General features: G+C 35.3%; 1 protein-coding gene across 5 annotated transcripts in view; it reads right to left on the reverse strand.

The window, feature by feature from the left end:
• Window positions 1–19,741, reverse strand: part of WDR72 (WD repeat domain 72) — a 240,049-nt gene that overhangs the window by 100,658 nt on the left and 119,650 nt on the right. For all 5 annotated transcript variants that reach the window (XR_012416259.1, XM_073998488.1, XM_065547944.2 and 2 more), the window contains exon 15: window positions 148–965. Coding sequence is in view for 4 of the 5 variants with exons in the window: in XM_073998488.1 (XP_073854589.1) it covers window positions 148–965 (818 nt within the window). In the remaining variant the exon portion in view is untranslated. The remainder of the gene's footprint in view (window positions 1–147; window positions 966–19,741) is intronic.

The following is a 19,741-nucleotide window of genomic DNA, read 5'->3' on the forward strand; positions in this document are numbered from 1 at the left end:
GTTTTTTAAACCAAGAAGTTGTTGCATATTTACCCCCCACTGGAAAGAAGGAAGGAATGTTAAAGAGCTGAATATAGCAAAGAGGAAATCATGATTTTTTTTTAATGTCATAATCTAGTAGAGTCAAAATCTCTAGGTATGTCTTACCTGCCAACTCTACATGCCAATTCTAAAGGCATGTTAACTAACTTATTAACTAAAAATAGTCTGCTCAACAAATAAACTATAGTATTTGACTCTTGCAAAGAATCACAATTATTTTCCAGTCCTCCTGGAATTCCAACCTGATCTGGAAGAGTGGCTCTGTATTTATCTGACAAGTCCAAAACTTTCCTGGAAAATAAATTTACTCCTGAATAGTCTTTTATCATTTCAGTATTGCATACATCCCAACCTGGCAACATCAGTGAGAAATGATCTTCATTTGAAGCAAGTCCCAAAGAAATAGGACCCTGAAGCTTTAAAATATTGAGGTGCTTAATGCAAAGATAATCTAAATCTTTATCCACTCCCCATGGCAAAAGGCAAGACAGAAACAATTTAGCTGTGTCTACTGTAAGACTGGCATCTACTTTTCTTGATGGCTTAGGCTGCATTTTTTTGGAGATCTTCATTTTCTTCTGCCTTTTAATTCCATCATTTTCTTCTGAGAATTTGATGGTATTATCTCCTTGGGACAGGCTTTCAGTAATAGGCTTGGCTTGTGCCTCTGCTGAGAGAGGACCACAGGCAGTTTTACTCTTTCTCAGTGTCAGTGTCTTCTTCTCCACTGTGCTCTTGGCTCTTCTCAGGACCTCACCACCATAGAATGAACTGGAAGAGTCAACATCACTGAGTGGAGTTGGTAGTAAAAGTTCAACAAGGTTTTCCAGATCAAATAGAAGAATATGAAAGCCCACGTTACTCCATTTTGTCTTCACAGGCAAGACGTTAAAAGGTCTTGGGCAAAATTTGGCATCAGCAACCTAAGTGAACAAAAAAATATTTTGTGTCAAAGTTCTTGCTTATTAAGTTATTTTATTAAAGATTCCATGATGTTAAAGTGGCATTTTAAAAAAGTATTAATTTGCAGAGTAGCTAAAGGCAAGTCATTTTAATTTTTTTGTCTTAGCTATAAAAAAATTCCTTTCTAAATTAAATATTCTATATTCTAACATTCTTTGAAAACTTCTTTTCTTTTTTCCTAAATTTTATTTTTCCTCTAAATAAATATGAATTATGTCTCTGGAGTAAGATGGTACTAGATTAACATCCTTTAATATACACTCTCACATCTTTCTACTATTATAGTCATAAAGACATACAAGGACAAGGTTGGTTTGAAAACTGAGGAGAACAAATGTAAGAACGCAAGCAAAAACTAAATATTTTAATAACAATGGTGCTTCCAAATTTGTTAAAATTGCAAGTAATTGAAATGTTGACCAATGTCATATTGCTCTAAGAAAAACCCAAAAAACTCACCTTGTTGTCTTGCATTTGATTTTTCCCCAAAGGCTGGCACAGTGGGTTCCCATACTTCTACTATGTTCTTGCTAATTTCTGAGGCATTCCTTGAATACCTTATTCCCTCATATCAACCCACTACTCTCTAAACTCTTCCTTGCTTTCCTTCTTCTTTCTAGGACTTAGGATTTCCTTATAGAATATGAAAAATTTATTTCTTTATTGTATGTTTCCTCCACTAGCATTCAACCCCACCTTTGCAGGAATTTTGTATGTTAGTTGCCTCAAGTGCCTACAAAACAATGCTGCTATATAGCATTATCAAGAGACTCAATTAATGTCTGTTGAATTAATAATTAGCAAATTTATACAATGGAACACAATTTAAATAATTTAAAATGGTGGTGTAAATTGTATCGATTGGTGAAAAACATGTTATTAGGCAGACAAAATAATTCTCCATTAGTAAAATTTTAGGTACAAATATAGATATTTAAAAATTTGACATATATCTCTATCTACATTTATATATAAAAATGTACATATATAGAGAATAAGTAAATACAAATAAATAAAGTCACAAAGGATATGAACCAAAATGTTACCAACAGTTAACATTTAATTGGGAAGAAGGAATTAATTGGGAAGAAGAAATTAAAATGATCTTTATTTATACTACGGTGTGTTGTGTTTTTGATTTGGTTTCCTGAAATTTTTTACGGAGATGATATATTTAATTTTCAATAATACAAAAGGAAAGTTTAAAAAGAAAACCATTACAAATTATAAGTGTTAAAAAACGAAATGGAGAACGAATTGTAAAGAGCACATTTGTTTGTCAATAATTGTTAATGTAATTATTAACAAATAATTTTTGCAAATCAATAATAAGAAGAGGATCTTACAGATGGATGAATGGGCAAAGGTAATAACAATTCACAAAACAAATATTCAAAAGTTACAATATGAAAAATTTTTACTACAAGTAGTAACCAGAAAAATGAAATTAAAATAATACCATTCATTGGCCTATTAATTTCACCAACATTACGTTCATCAAAGAAGCCAGACATAAAAGAATTAACTGTATGTAATTCCATCCCTGTTATTTTCAAAAGACAGGAGAAAACAAAACAAGAGGGTTTAAGGATACATTCATAAACAATAAATCTACAAAGCTAGAGGCTACCTTTTGAGGACTGGGAAAGTATAGCTTCTGGGGCGCTCACATATTTTATTTCTGGATCTATGTAGTGATTATGAAGGTGTGTGCTTTACGACCATTGAGTTGTACATTTTTGTGCTGCGTTGTTTACTTTTTTCTCTATGTGTTATACATTTCATGGTAAATAAATAATGTAAATGAACTGTTTAAGGAATATTAACAAAGTGCCTCCATTTGGACTAAAAAGTAGACTATGTCCTGATTTTTTTTACCCCTGCATACTGTCAGAAAGTAACCAGTATTTGAATTTTGTGCTTATAATTTCTTTGCTTTTGTTTAGGTCTTAACCTTAAATATGTATTCCTTTTTTTTTTTTTTTTTTTTTTTTTGAGACAGAGTCTTGCTCTGTCGCCCAGGCTGGGGTGCAGTGGCCGGATCTCAGCTCACTGCAAGCTCCGCCTCCCGGGTTTAGACCATTCTCCTGCCTCAGCCTCGCGAGTAGCTGGGACTACAGGCGCCCGCCACCTCGCCCGGCTAGTTTTTTGTATTTTTTAGTAGAGATGGGGTTTCACCATGTTAGCCAGGATGGTCTCGATCTCCTGACCTCGTGATCTGCCCGTCTCGGCCTCCCAAAGTGCTGGGATTACAAGCTTGAGCCACCGCGCCCGGCCTTAAATATGTATTCCTATTTGACCTATTTAATCTTGCATGTTTGCCAAATTCCCGATTACATCTCCCACTTATTTAGACCATGTTTAATTTCTTTTGATAGTTTTATAATCACTCAAAAATATGTTTATATTACTTGCCTATCAGTTATTTTAACTCTGCAGTACCTATAACTATGGGCCCTCTTAAAATTTATTACTTTTGTTGCCTCTTTTTTTTCCTGCTAGAATTTTGTCAATGTTGATACTCTTTTTAAAGAATCAACTTTTGACTTTGTTTATCCTCTCAACGGAATAATGTTTTTCTTAAAAGGTAGTCTTGCTAAGTATACAATTTTAGCTTGACTTATTTTCTCCCAGTATTGGTGAAGAAAGGATTATTCTGCAGTCTCTGTCTTCCTCTGATGCAGTTGAGAAGTCAGCTGCTAGTCTGTCACACCATCTGTCTTTTCTCTCTGCTGTTGGATTAGATCCTTTAGGCTTTAATATTCCACAGCTTCACTATGATTCTTCTAGGTGTGGATGTTTTCCCTAGTCCTCCACTGTATCTGAGCCTCCCTATCTTTCATCAACTTTGTGAAGTTGTTGGGCTTATCCTATTGAATATTTTCTCTCATCATACCATTATCCCCTTATGGGACACTGACCAGGTATTTGTCAGAGGCTCTATCCCCTTACATTTTTTCATCTCTTTGTCTCTCTGTACCTCATGTGGGGCAAGCTCTTCAAAATTTTTCTTTTAGTTTGCCAATTTTCTTCTCACCTGTGTTTAATATATCACTTAACTTATGCACTGAGTTCCTAATTTTGATTTTTACATTTTTCATTTCCAGAAGTTCTATTTGGTTCTTTAAAAAAAAAAAAGGTCATTTTTATAGACAGTTATGTCTTAACCATATTTTAAAATCATTCTTATATTTTTAAACATACTTAATATACTTTGCATCTATAATTAAAGTTTCTAAAATCTTTGTGGATATGGCTCTGCTTTTTTATTTTGCTGATGTTTTCCTGTTTCCGTGTATGTTTTATAATTGTGTGTGTGTGTGTGTGTATATGAAATATGATCAGTGAGAATCCTTTGAGATATATGTGAGGGTGCACTCTTTAAGAGAGGATTTTAGTTTGTGAATACCAGTTACCCAGGGGTACTACCAAATAGGGCCCTCTTTAAACAAAATTTCCAGCTTAAAAAGTTTTCATTCCTTGAAGGTAGTGTGAATTCTGACTCAAGATTAAGGTTATTAATACTTAAGCAAAAGTACTTTCCCCCCTCCATCTAGGGCTGAGACCAACAAAGACAAATATTTTTATTCATTCTCTTCTTGTGTGAAAAAATATTGCTCACCTTGGTTGGCTTTTTCATTGAATACGCAGCTCTTAGGGGACAATGAACTTATGCTGTGGTATCCTATCCAACTTCCTATCACTGCACTGGACCTGGAAATTCTCTCTTTTAACCTTTAGAGTGGTTTAAACTAAACCTAAAAGTACCCGGGGATTAGCAAATGCTCTTTCAGCCTTCTCCAACCTGTCTGGAATTGTGATCTCATTTTGCTTTTTACCTGTAAGAACTTCTGTAAATTTCTTGTTAATTCAAATGTGCATTATTTTCAAAGATAAATTTTAAAAGAGCGTAATCTTGATTTGTAGAGAAATGAACAGGACTGATGTTCAGACTATTAGCCAACAAACAGATAAACATTGGATTTGCAAATAGCATTAAAAATTGAATATTCAGTTTTGATAATGGAGGGAGTAAACAGACATTCTTATACACTGCAAGATTAGTGTAAGCTGGTACTTATTTTAGGGAAGGCAAGTTGCCAACGTGTATTAATAATCTTAAAATGTTACATACTCTTTAATGTAGAAATTATTTTAAAAGTAATTTATCCTAAAGGTATGATTAGAAATATGCACAAAGTCATACGAAAAAATGGTCATTGAAAATTTTTCTATTTCAATAAGCTGAAAATAACTTAAATGTCCCATACAATAGATTTGGCTGAATACATTATGGCATATATATATATGCAAAATACATTATGACATACATATATAGGCCAAAAATTCACATATATTGTCAATGGAAAATATTTAAAATTTTAAAAATATAATCCCATTTTCTATAAAATTGCAGATTTCTTAAAATTTTTTTGATATATTTATTTTTTAAATTTCTACAAAAACTTATATTTTACTATGCCAAACAAAAAGCTCTTCTAAAAATAGTAATCAAAATGGCCAACCCAGAAATAAACCTAAATACTTACAGCCAACTGATCTTCAACAAAGCAAACAAAAACAAAGTGAGGAAAGGACACCCTATGCAACAAATGGTGCTGGGATAATTGGCTAGCCACTAGAAGGAGAATGAAACTGGATCCTCATCCCTCACCTTAAACAAAAAATCAACCCATGATGGATCAAGGACTTAAATCTCAGACCTGAAAATATAAAAATTCTAGAAGATAACATTGGAAAAACTCTTCTAGACATCAGCCTAGACAAGGATTTCATGACCAACAACCCAAAAGCAAATGCAATAAAAACAAAGATTAAACAGCAGGGACTTAATTAAACTAAAGAGCTTCTGCATGGCAAAAGAACAGTCAGCAGAGTAAACAGACAACCCATAGAGTGGGCGAAAACTTCACAATCTATACATCTAACAAAGGACTGATATCCAGAATCTACAATGAACTCAAACAAATCAGTAAGAAAAATACAAACAATTCCATCAAAAAGTGGGCTAAGAACATGAATAGAAAATTATCAAAAGAAGATATACAAATCGCCAACAAACATATAAAAAATGTTCAACATCACTAATGATCAGGATAATGCAAATCAAAACCACAATGCAATACTACTTTACTCTTGTAAGAATGGCCATAATAAAAAAATAAAAAAATAGATGTTGGCATGGATGCGGTAAACGGGGAGTGCTTCTACACTGCCGGTGGGAAGGCAAACTACCACAACCACTATGGAAAACAGTGTGGAGATTCCTTAAAGAACTAAAAGTAGAACTACCATTTGATCCAGCAATCCCACTACTGGGTATCCATCCAGAGGAAAATAAGTCATTATATGAAAAAAGTACTGGTACAACCATGTTTATAGCAGTACAATTCTCAATTGCAAAACTGGGGAGTCAACCCAAATGCCCATCAATCAATGAGTGGATAAAGAAACTGTGATATATATATATATACGAAAACATCGTATGTTTTCACTCATAAGTGGGAGCTAAGCTGTGAGAATGCAAAGGCGTAAGAATGACACAACAAACTTTGGGGACACAGCGGGAAAAGGTGGGAAGGGGATGACGAATAAAAGACTACAACTGTGTGCAGTGTATACCACTTAGGTGATGGGTGCAACAGAATCTCATAATCACCACTAAAGCTTTTAATCATGTAATCAAACACCACCTGTTCCCCAATAACCTATGGAAAAATAAACATTTTTTTAAAAAAGAAACTATCATCAGAGTGAAGAGACAACCTACAGAATGGGAGAAAATTTTGCAATCTATGCATCTGACAAAGCCCTAATATCCAGAATCTACAAGGAACTTAAACAAATTTACAAGAAAAAAACAAACAACCCCATTGAAATGTGGGCAAAAGGACAAGAATAGACACTGTTCAACAGAAGACATTTATGTGGTCAACTAACATATGAAAAAAGCTCATAATCATTGATCATTAGAGAAATGCAAATCAAAACCGCAATGAGATACCATCTCATGACATTCAGAATGGTGATCATTAAAAAGTCAAGAAACGACAGATAATAGCAGGGCTTTAGAAAAACAGGACCAACTTTTACACTGTTGGTGGACATGTAAATTAGTTCAACCACTGTGGAAGACAGTGCAGCGATTCCTCGAAGACCTAGAACCAGAAATAGAATCCGACCCAGCAATCCCATTACTGGGTATGTATCCATAGGAATATAAATCATTCTATTATAAAGATACATGCAAGTTCATTGCAGCACTAGTCACAATAGCAAAGATATGGAATCAACCCAAATGCCCATCAATGATAGACTGGATAAGGAGAAAGTGGTATATATATACCATAGAATACTACACAGCCATAAAAAAGAATAAGATGCGTCCTTTACAGGGACAATGGATGGAGCTGCAAGCCATTATCCTCAGCAAACTAATGGGAAAGAAAAAACAAACACCCATGTCCTAATTTATAAGGGGGAGCTGAACAATGAGAACACATGGACACAGGGAGGGGAAAACACACACACCAGGGGCAGTCTGAGGAGGGAGCAGGGGGAGGGAGAGCATCAGGATAAATAGCTAATGCATGCTGGCCTTAATGCCTAGTTGATGGGTTTTGACAGGCACAGCAAACCACCATGGCACACGTTTACCTATGTAACAAACTTGTACATCCTACATATGTATCCCGGAACTAAATTAAACTAAACTAAAATATAATTAAATTAAATTAAATAAAGGACCCTAGGGAAAAAAGAAAATGTCAACGATATGACTAGCCAAATGTTTTTAACATGTACTACCCTCCCCCAAAACAGTTGCATTGATGAAATTAAACTTAAAAGCATAAGAACAAAATTCACAAGATCAATAATCAAAGGCTAATATTTTAGGCATATAAAGAACTCACATAAATTAATGTGTAAAATACTCATACCATCACAAGAGATAAACAAAGAGATAAAAATATTGCAGAGAGAAATAGTTTTTAAATCATTAGTCTCAAAAAAGTATAAAATTTTGTATACTATACTGGTTTTGATTTTCTTAATTAACTTTTTTTTTCAACTTTTATTTTAGATTCAGGGGATACATCTGCAGATTTGTAGTTTGGGATACGATTGATCCCAACACCCAGGTACTGAGCATAGTACCCAACAGTTGGTTTTTCAACCCACAGTCCTCTTTCATTTTTCACTTAGTAGTCCCCAGTGTCTATTGTTGTCATCTTTATGTTCACAAGTACTCATTGTTTAGTATCCATTGATAAGTGAGAATATGCAGTATTTGACTTTCTGTTCCTGTGTTAATTAACTTAGGATAATTATCTCCAGCTGCATCCATGTTGCTGCTAAGAACATGACTTCTAAGTAGCATTATATGCTTTCTCTCTCTCTCTCTCTCTCTCTCCATATATATATATATACACACACACACACACGCGTCCACCCCCCACACACACACATATATCACACTTTCTCTATCCAATCCATTGTTGATGGGCACCTAGGTTGATTCCATGTCTTTGCTTCGTGAATAGTGCTGCAATGAACATACAAGATCATGTGTCTTTTTGGTAGAACTTTATTTTCTTTTGGATATATACCCAGTAATGAGATTGCTGGGTCAAATCGTAGTTCTTTTTTAAATTCTTTGAGAAATCTCCACACTGCTTTCCACAGTAGGTAAACTAATTTACATTCCCACCAAGTATAAGTATACACTGTATACATTCCCACTCATAAATATACACTGTATAAGTATACCCTGTTCTCTGTGGCCTCACCAGCATTGGTTGTTTTTTGATGTTTAATCACAGCCATTCTGACTGGCATGAGATGGTAACTCATTGTGGTTTGGAGTTGCATTTCTATGATAACTAGTGATGTTGAGCATCTTTTCATATGTTTCTTGGCCACTTGTATGTCTTCTTTTGAGAAGTATATGCTCATGTCTTTTCCCATTTTTAATGGAGTTATTTATTTTTTGCTTGTTCAATTGTTTAAGTTCCCTATAGATTCTGGCTATTAGACCTTTGTTGGGTGCATTGCAAATATGAGAAGACCTCTGAAGTGATGGCTAGAAGAAGGGTAAGAAGGTATGCATATAGCGTGAACTGAGAAGATTTCAGAATGGCTGGAAGGAAGAATATGGGAAGGTAGAGAATAAGCTACACAGAAGAGATGAGGTACAGATTACATAGATCTGTATAAACTCTACGGACCACTAAATGTATTCTAAGAACGGTTGTAACTCTTGAAGGGGCATTTAAGCTAAGAAGTCACCTACTCACAAACTATAGCTGTGGTTTCTTCTGGATTACTGGTTAATCAAGCAGGCTGAAGGCAGAGTTCTGCGCTCCTATGCACTTCCACTTCCTCAAAGCTATAACCTCTGTCTCAGCACCTAGATCTTCTCAACTTTTGCGCCAATCAAAATTATAGCAATGATTCGAACAATATTTCTTGTTCTTCTCTTATTATTTTGTGGTCCACACAGCCACAATAGGCCTACTGCACTGCCATAAACAAAAATCCTAAATTTCTGTTCTTAAATATGGTCACCTTATCAAAGAAGCAACTGAATATTTTACATTATTTTAAAATCGTAAATGTTATTCCAAATTTAATTAACATACAACAGAGTTGGCTTCCATTTGAAAATTTATTTTTTAACTTTTTTTTAAGTTATTTTTTAATATTTTTAATAAAAAATTTATTTTTTAACTTATTTTTAAGTCATTTTTAAGTTAAAAAATTTATACTTGATTTTCAAAGTATAAATCATTGCTATGTTTTAATGTATTAAAATTATTAAACATAATTCCAGCCAGTCATCACTGTTTGAAACTTTAGGAAGTATATGTTAAAAGTCTTATTACCAAAGGGCCTTGAAAACGTAAGACTATCATTCTGGAAATAAATAACCCAGAAAAATAACAGTAAATGCCCATAATATTATTTTCTGAGTTTTCACATTTTATAGATTGGGCAGACACAATATTCAGCAACGTTTAGCAAAGGCTGTAGTTAGTATTAATTTTAATTTTATGTTACCTATATGCAATATATTTCACAGACAAAAATTCTATTAAAAGTAGCACACTAAATGCAAAAATGCAAATGTAATTATGTTAATTTTAGGATGATAAAATATATCTAAAACATCATTCTAACGAAAGTGTTTTGGAAACATTCATTAATCTGATTGCAATCTTTAAAAGTCTAGAACAAGTAATTAAATGCAAGAAGTATTTCATCCCATCTATGCAACTGCAAAAATGTGAGAATACAAATTTTAAGTGATTGATTTACATGTTGTTTATAAAATGCTATCTGCTTGCCTGACAGATAATTCCCCAACATGTGATTTCCAGGTACTGCATCACAGAGAAGGTCCTGGTATTTTCCTCAAAAATCATCACTTTTACTACTACTCTCTGAAATCCCAGGTTGAGGAAAGAGAGGAGGTATTATTTATAATTGGTAAAGCAAGAGGGTGGCACTAAAGGACAATCCATTCCAACCTCTCAACTTCGGAGAGTCTGGGAGTAAAATAATGCTGATACATCTACATGTGAATGCTATAAACAGCAGGTGGGGAGTAGGCAAAGGCACACAGGGTTGAATTCTTTGTGTGGAGTAGAAAGACTTTGGGAAAAGCTACTGAGCCTGAAAGTCTGCAAGTAGAATCCCAGATGGCTGGCAGGCTAAAATTATTCCTCTGCTACCCACAAGAGCCCAGAATAATTAAAACCAAAGCCAACAACACAAAATTCAAACTGTAAGCAATCCAAAGAACATATAAAAAGGAAAAACAGAAAGGACCAACTGTTCAGACAAAAAAAAAAAAAAAAATGTAATAGGTGTGAAAAAGTACGAGTCTAACACTTTTATCTGAAAAACAAAAAAGTGCATTGATTTATTTTCTTTTTCCTTCAGCCTACTATGTTTCTCTTGTGCTTTCTTCTTCCTTTTCTCACTGATTCAGAAAGACAAAATGGTTAAACAAGACTGGTTTTACTCCTAGCTTCTGAAGGTAGAAACGCACTTTCTAGCAACATGTTCTGGTAACTTCTTTCTCAAAACATTTTGGATCCCCCAATGAGTTTGTTACGAAAAAATTTGACCTGCCCAAGCTACTACAACCATGAAATAGATTACATAAGACTGATGCTTAAAGCTACCCTCATCTTCTCACTTTTGTGACTTCGTACAGTAACACTTAATATAAATATTTAAATACAAAGTGAGGAAATATAGGCAGCAGTTGCTAAAACATTTTAGGTATTTCCTTATCTTCCTGAATGAAGAATTTAGAAATTGTCTAATTTGACTCTCTCTCCTCACACTAAGGGAAAATGAGAGAGATAAGGGAAATGATTCGTTCTAAGTTACCCATCTGGCAAACAACTCAACCAAGATTCCCAAGTCTGTTTTTCCTAACTATTCTACTGATGACATTATCCACTTAGATTCTTCAAAGAATGAAATAATATTTTTATTTATTATTTTTAAAACATACAAGGGTCTTTATTAGCTAAACACTCATTTTATAATACACCACAGTCACTGAGTTGCATAAGGAAGGAAAAGTCATCATCATGTGAAAACATTCACTAATGAACTAGTCACATATAACATTAGTACCTAAACACTCCTTGCCTTATAACATAAAGACTTAGCCCCATCTATTAGACTTGGACCGGTTATCTGATGATGCAATTCAATTGTAGAGTAGATAGCAAATAGTGTTAAAGATGTAGGATTACACTAACAGTGACAGCAGAACTCTGAGTCATAACCAATGCCATTGACAAATAAGGATGTAACAGAGAAAACCAGATAGCTTGAGAAAACTAACTCAGAAGCTTCAAATGAAAAATGTTTTAATGTAAAGTGTACAAGTTAGGCCTGTGGAAAGCTTGATTATCTTTCAAATTCTTTTCTAGAACAAAACTCCTTATTACTCTTAGTGAAATTCAAACATAAAATAAAAGATGACATATTGTGAACCATACAGTTTAATTAGGAAAAAAACCACAAAACAAAACTCGCTTGATTCATTATATAGTCATTTAAAAAATTAGTGCCTAATTGCAATCATAAATTTACATTTTGCTCAATATAAATAAGTTACATTATTTTACATGGTTAATTTCATTTTTAAGTTAAAAAAATTTTTTTTAAATCCCCTTAACAGTTCTCCACTTAGCTAACCCATCCGATTAATCTGTGCTCTCCAATCCCTCTGACCACTGGTATACTACTTTCCACTTTCTGCATTTTACTCATAGCAACTGAGATATTTACTTTCCAGTAATTTTAATTCTCTTTGTTCTCAACCTTCTTTTCCCAGTTGTGCTTATCACATTAATTACATATTTTAATAAGCTAGGTAAAAATTGAAGAATTCTGTGTATACAATTTAGTTCAAAGAAGACAAAGTTTAGTAATCTGAAAGACCCTGTGGAATCCGCATTCTAGTTACTCCACAAGTTTCTAAATTACTTCTACATTTTAGGTAAATAAAAACTATAAGTCACAGCTGAAGCATTAGGAGTGTAGTTAATGCAAAGTAAAAGAATTAGGAAATTTAAACTATGAATCTACAATCAAGGGAAAGAATGTCCATCAATAGGTTTATAACAATGGAAGTTTTTCAAGTGAGAGATGGTACAGATGACACACAAAAAAATTGACATCCATGTACTATATTACTATATTACTGAGAAATTATTTAATGATTAGCCTACATCATAAGTTTGACAGGAAAAGAGAGTGTAATTTCTTGATGTAGAAAGTTTTCTGAGAAACAAGTCTACAATGTAGATAAATTTATGACCTAACTTATAAGTAGTTAACTTTAAAACTTATGCCATAAAAAGGTAGAGAATATGGTACTTAGATATAAAAAGAAATTACAGTAGATGTTTACATCTTTGCTGCTAAAAATTTCAAATAACTAACTGTGTTATGACAAATTAACAAATTATAAATATTTTGAAAATATGAGTTGATTTCTAGTCAAGATGACAAAGTTTAGACTTTGAAGTAAACTATTTTTGTTTAATTCACACCAACAATAGCTTTTTTAATTTAAAAAAAAAAAAACTTAAAATGTTTAGCTAAGCTCAAAAACAAAATAAACATGTTGGAAGACCACAAATGGAAAGAAACACAAAGTGCTAAGTGAAGCTAAAGTCACAGGCCTGCTTACCAACAAGTCTATAAGCAGATAACAAGGCCTTAGAGTCAACTTCTGAGGCTAAATGTCAGGCCATTGGCAGGTGGACAACCTAGAAAAATCCTAATCTAACTTTTAACTCAATCAACCCATAAGCTAGTTCACTGATTAGACAGACATACACCCAACATTAATGCCATCCAGGTACCATTCTAGACTAAAGGCCTTGATAAGGTATGCAGACACGTACCTAAAACTAACAGACAATATCAGCTGGGGCGGGGGGGCGGGGAGGGAGAGAGAGAGAGAGAGAGAGAGAGAATACAGCAAAACAAAAAACCCAAGAGAAAAAATTTTTCTCTAGAAATGAGCTTGCAAACCAAACTTCTATAACATAGGGAAAGTAATACTTGGAAAGATAGCTACAAATATAAAAGCTGAAACATATGTTAATTCCAGATAAAATTAGTGCCATAGAAGGGACTGAAAATGTATTATTTATGACCATCAAAGAGAAATCAGAGGAATGACATTCATAAAAATGACCAAGAAGTTATGGAAGAAAAAAAAGTAAAAATAAAATGAATAAAAGAAAAAGAGTTTTTTAGAAATATTAGGAAAAGTATAATAGTTATATTAATAATGTGGTAGGGGCAGAACTTCTGGGTTAATTAAGTCCACTGAAAACATGCTCCTTCAAAAAAGGCAAAAGAATTCTAGAAATAACCAAAGGTTTGTGATAAGGATCTTATCTTCCCTAGTAAAATGGCTGGATGTCAGTAATAACAGTGAGCGTCATAGCATTTTAATTTGCCTTTTTCTCATCGCCCCTCTCTAGCTCCACAGTCTTGAAAATCAGCAGTTTGGCAATCATGGTGGCCCTGAAAACCAGCAGCCTACCAGTCACTGGACGAGACATATATGTTTAAAGACCCTCAAAAATCCTCATCGCCACAAAACTGGCAATATTTCACCTGCCTCCCAGCTCCCTGAGAAGTCCCATTTGCCAACCTTATCATTATTTGGGAAATTTACAAGTATGTGCAAATTAAACAATACACTCCTAAATAATTAGTGGGGAAAAATCAAAGTAATGAAAGAGGGGTATCATCACTGATCTTACAAAGGTTTTTTAAAAGATCTCAGAGAAATACTATGAATAGCTATCTGCCAGCAAATTAGGAAATCAAGATGAAAGGGACAAATTTTTAAAAAGACATAAACAACCAAAACTGGCATAAGAAGAAATAGAAAGCAGAACAGCCCTATACCAGTAAAGAAATTGAATTAGTAGTTAAATATCTTTCTATACAGAAAAGACCAGGTCCAGATGACTTCACTGTTAATTTCTACCAAACATTTAAAGCAGAGTTAATACCAGTTCTTGATAAATACCTTCAAAAAAATACAAGTGGTATGGGGACACTTCCCAACTCACTCTAAGCGGCCAGTACTACCCTAATACTGAAACCAAACAGAGATATCACAAGATAAGAAAACTACAGACCCATAACCCTTATAATTATAGACACAAAAATCCTCAAGAATATACTCACAAAGCAAATCTAGCGAAACCTAAAAATAATTTTACACCATGACCAACTAGAATTTATCGTACAAATATAGTTGACTTAATACACAAAAATCCATTCACATAATGTATCATATTAATAGAATAAAAAACAAAACATATGACTATCCCAATAGATACACAAAAAGCATTTGAAAAAATCAAACACAATTTCATAATTAAAAACATCCAACAAACTAGGAATAGAAAAGAACTTCTGCAACCTGATAGAGAGTATCTGTGGAAAACCCACACCTAACATAACACTTACGGTGAAAAACCAAATGCTTTCCTCCTAAGATCAGGAATAGGACAAGTATGTCCTTTCTTGTTGGTTCTATTTAACATTGTAATAGACGTCCTGGACAGGGTGATTAAGAAAGAAAAATAAATGAGAAGCATCCAGATTGGAAGGAAGGAAGTAAAATTGTCTATATTTGTAGATTACATAATATCATATATAGAAAACACTTAGGTATCCACAAAAAAAAAAAAAAAACAAAAAAAAAACAAAACCTATTTGAACTAACCAATGAGTTTAGCAAAGTTGTAGTATACAATATCAACGTAGAAAATTAATATTTTTTGGATCTGTGTTCCTGCCCAAATCTCGTGTTGAAGTATAATTCCTGATGCTGCAAAAAATTGTCTATATTTGCAGATTACATAATATTGTATATATAAAACACTAAGGTATCCACACACACACACACACACACACTATTTGAACTAACAAATGAGTTTAGCAAGATTGTAGTACACAATATCAATGTAGAAAATTGATATTTTTTGGATCTGTGTTCCTGCCTAAATCTCATGTTGAAGTATAATCCCCAGTGCTGGAGGTGGTGCCTGGTGAGAGCTGATTGGATCACTGGGGCAGTTTCTAATAGTTTAGCACCATCCCCCTCGCTTGGTACTGTATAGTGATTGAGTTCTCATGAGATCTGGTCATATAAAAAGTGTGTGGGATCCCCTCTCCCTTGCTCCTACTCCAGCCACATGTAAAGCAGGCCTGCTTTCCCTTTGCCTTCTACCATGACTGTAAGTTTCCTGAGGCCTATTCAGAAGCAGAAGCCACTATGCTTCCTCTATAGCCTGCAGAACCGTAAATGAATTAAAACTCCTTTCTTTATAAATAACCCAGTCTCAGGTGTTTCTTTAGAGCAGCGCAATAACTAACACAGAAAATTGTCATTGAGGAGTGGAGCATTGCTGCAAAGATACCTGAAAATGTGAAAGCAGCTTTGAAATTGGGTAAAGGGCAGAGGTTGAAAGAGTATGGAGGTCTCAGAAGAAGACAGGAAGATGAGGGAAAATTTAAAATTTCCCGGAAATTGTTAAATGGTTGCAACCAAAATGCTGACAGTGATATGGACAGTGAAGGCCAGGTTGAGGAGGTTTTAAATGGAAATGAGAAACTTATTGGGAACTGGAGTAAAGGTCACTTTGTTATGCTTTAGCAAAGAGCCTGGCTGTTTTGTGGGTTTGCTCTAAGGATCTGTGGGACTTTGAACTTGAGAGTGATGATTTACAGTATCTGGTGGAAAAAAGTTCTAAGGACTGAAGCATTCAAGATGTGACTTGGCTGCTTCTAAAATCTTATCTCATATGAGCAAAGAGAAGTAGAGAAAAGAAATGACCTGAAATTGGAACTTATATGTAAAAGAGAAGTAGAGCACTAAGTGTGGAAAAACTGCAGTCTGACCATGTGGTGGAAATGAAAGGCCCATATTCAGGTGAAGAATTCAAGCAGGCTGCAGAAATTTTTACAAGTAAAGACGAGGTAAGTACTAATAACCAAGACAATGAGGAGAAGGCTTCTAAGACATTTTGGGAACTTCATGGCAACCTCTCCCATCACAAGCCCAGAGGCCTGTAAGGACTAAATGGTTTCCTGGGCCAGGACCAGGGCCCACTGTCCTGAGCAGCCTCAGGACACTGCTTCTTGCATCCCTGCTACTCTAGCACCAGTCGTGGCTCAAAGGGGCCAAGATAAGCTTGGGCCACTGATTCAGAGAGTGCAAGCAGTAAGCCTTGGCAGCTTCCATGTGGTAATAAGCCTGAAGATGTGCAGAGTGCAAAAGTTGAGGCTTAGAAGCCTCTGCCTAGATCTCAGAGGCTGTATTGAAACTCCTGAATGTCCATGCAGAAGTCTGCTGCAGGGGTGGAGCCCTCATGAAGAACCTCTACTACAGCACCGCGGAGGGGAAATGGGGAGTTGAAGCCCCCACATGAGTCCCCACATATGGCACTGCTTAGTGTAGCTATGAGAAGAGGGCCATTGTCCTCCAGTCCCCAGAATGATAGATTCATCAGTAGCTTGCACCCTCAGCCTGGAAAAGCTGCAGACACTCAACAACAGCCCATGAGAGCAGCTGTGGGGGCTGAATCCCGGGAAGCCACAGGGGTGAAGCTGCCCATGGCTTTTGGAGCCCATCCCTTGCACCAGTATGCCCTGGATGTGAGACATGGAGTCAAAGGAGATTATTTTTGAGCATTAAGATTTACTGACTGCCCTGCTGGGTTTCAGACTTGTATGGGACCTATAGTCCCTTTCTTCTGACCAATTTTTTCCCCTTAGAAATGAGAGTATTTACCCAATGTTTGTACCTCCATGGTATCATGGAAGTAACTAACATGTTTTTGATATTACAGGCTCATAGGTGAAAGGGAAGAGCCTTGTCGCAGATGAGGCTTTGGCCTTTGGACTTTTGAGTTTATGCTGAAACAAGTTAAGACTTTGGGGTCTGTCGGGAAAGTATGATTCTATTTTACCATGTGAGAAGGAGATGATATTTGGGAGAGGCCAAAGGTGGAATGATGTAGTTTGAATATGTGTCCCCAACCAAATCTGATGTTGAAATGTAATCCCCAATGCGGGAGGCTGGGCCTAGTGGGAACTGATTGGATCATGGGGGTGGTTTCTAGTAGTTTAGCACCATGCCCCCTTGGTACTGTATAGTGAGTGAGTTCTCATGAGATATGGTTGTTTAAAAAGTGTGTGGCACCTCCCCACAACTCTCTCTTCTGCTACAGCCATGTTAGACATGCCTACTTCTCCTGCATCTTCTGCCATGATTAAGTTTTCTGAGGCCTCCTCAGAAGCAGCAGTCACTATGCTTCCTGTGCAGCCTGCAGAACTGTGAGTCAATTAGATCTTTTTTCTTTATAAATTATCCAGTCTCAGCTATTCCTTTACAGCAGTGCAAAAACCGACTAACAGAAAAATTCCATTGTAATTCTGGCAATAAACAATCCAAAAATAAAATTAATAAAATAATTCTTCTCTCAATAGCACCACAAAAAAGAAAATCTACCAAGAAATCATGAATGTTTATGTATCTAATAGCATAGTCTCTGGATATAATTATAAAGATAAATTAACAAAATTACAGTCATTATACTGTTTTTAGCACAAGCCTATCAGAAACAGATAACTCAAGGGCATAAAATATTCTGTATTAAAAATATGAAACAAAACATAATTAATAACTTTGGTAAAGCATGTATGTATAAAAATACTAAAACATACATACCTGCACTTATGAACTAGAAAGAATACATCATTTTCAAGTTGCTACAGACACTTGTGTGTACACAAACACAAATGTACAATATGAACATATGTACCAGTGATATAAAGAATATACATTCTTTATGGCACACATTGAACTTTTTTTAAAGAAAGATAAAAATCTTCAATAAATTTAAAAGAAACAGTATCTGCTCAAATCTTCATTCTTATCCATACTGCAATTTAATTTGGAAATCAGTCATAAAAAGTTAAGTTTTGAAAATGATTATGTGCCCTCCTAATTCATGGTTTAAAACTACATCACAATGTAAATTATAAAATGTTTAAAACTGAGGTCCTCCCTCTTACAATTAAAATACCCTGGACATAAACAACAAACAAACATAGTCTCTGGAAGGTAGACAGAAGTCTGCTTAACAAGGAACCTCAGGACCTGAGGAACAAACAACACTATAGTGAATTCCCTGGGTTTTCACCTTGTCTCCCATATATCCCAGAAGAGGTTATGGTGAAACCAGTAGCCTCAAACTGCCAGAAGGCATAGATCTGAAAGGCCCCAAGAAAAGCCTGTCCCTTTTAACCCAGTGGTGTCAAATCTTTTGGCTTCCCTGGATCACATTGGAAGAAAAACAATTGTCTTGGGCCACACATAAACACTATTTTAGCGTTATATGTTAGTTAAACACTAACGCTATTGATAGCTGATGAGCTTAAAAAAAAATTTTGCAAAACAACTCATAACATTTTAAGAAAGTTTATAAATTTGTGTTGGGCCCCATTCAAAGCCATCCTGGGTTGCTGCAGTCCCTGGGGTACAGGTTGGACAAGCCTGATCTAACCAAAGGACTAAGAAAAAGGGGGCCTAACAGAATAGAAAGTCCTTTAGACAGTATTCACCCTACTCCACTCAGCACCAAAGGAAAAACTGCTCTTCTCTCATCCTGGTATTAGTGAGGCCAAGCAGGAGCTCAACTTCTTGTCTCATCAAGAAACAATAAGACAAGGTAAGTTGACCTTCCAGTTTCACAACCAAGTTGGTGCCAGTAGGGCTGAATGGGTAGGGGGACTGAGTGGTGGGTAGCTGACTTCCACCCTTAGCAGGCAGCAAAGGTAGTAGTGTAAGACAGTGCTATTTGCATTCTGCTATTCCTGTCAGGGAGGCCTGGAGTGGACCTTCTGCTCTCACACAGCAGCAATGAGCCAGAGCAAGGTGGTGCAAGTTGGGACTCTGCTTTTGTAGGTATAGAAGCTCTGCTTTTTCCTTCCCCAACTGTGTCACTAAAGTGACTTGAGAAATTGCAGAGGGTGACGATCTTTCAGAAACAATGCTGACTTTAACTTCTTTCCTCCCTACCCTCTGTGAACCAATGAGAAGCACCTAGAGTAGACCAGTAAGTAGGCCTCATTCAAGGAGATA

Source organism: Macaca fascicularis, chromosome 7 (genome assembly GCF_037993035.2).
Source record: "Macaca fascicularis isolate 582-1 chromosome 7, T2T-MFA8v1.1".
Taxonomy (NCBI): Eukaryota; Metazoa; Chordata; class Mammalia; order Primates; family Cercopithecidae; genus Macaca; species Macaca fascicularis.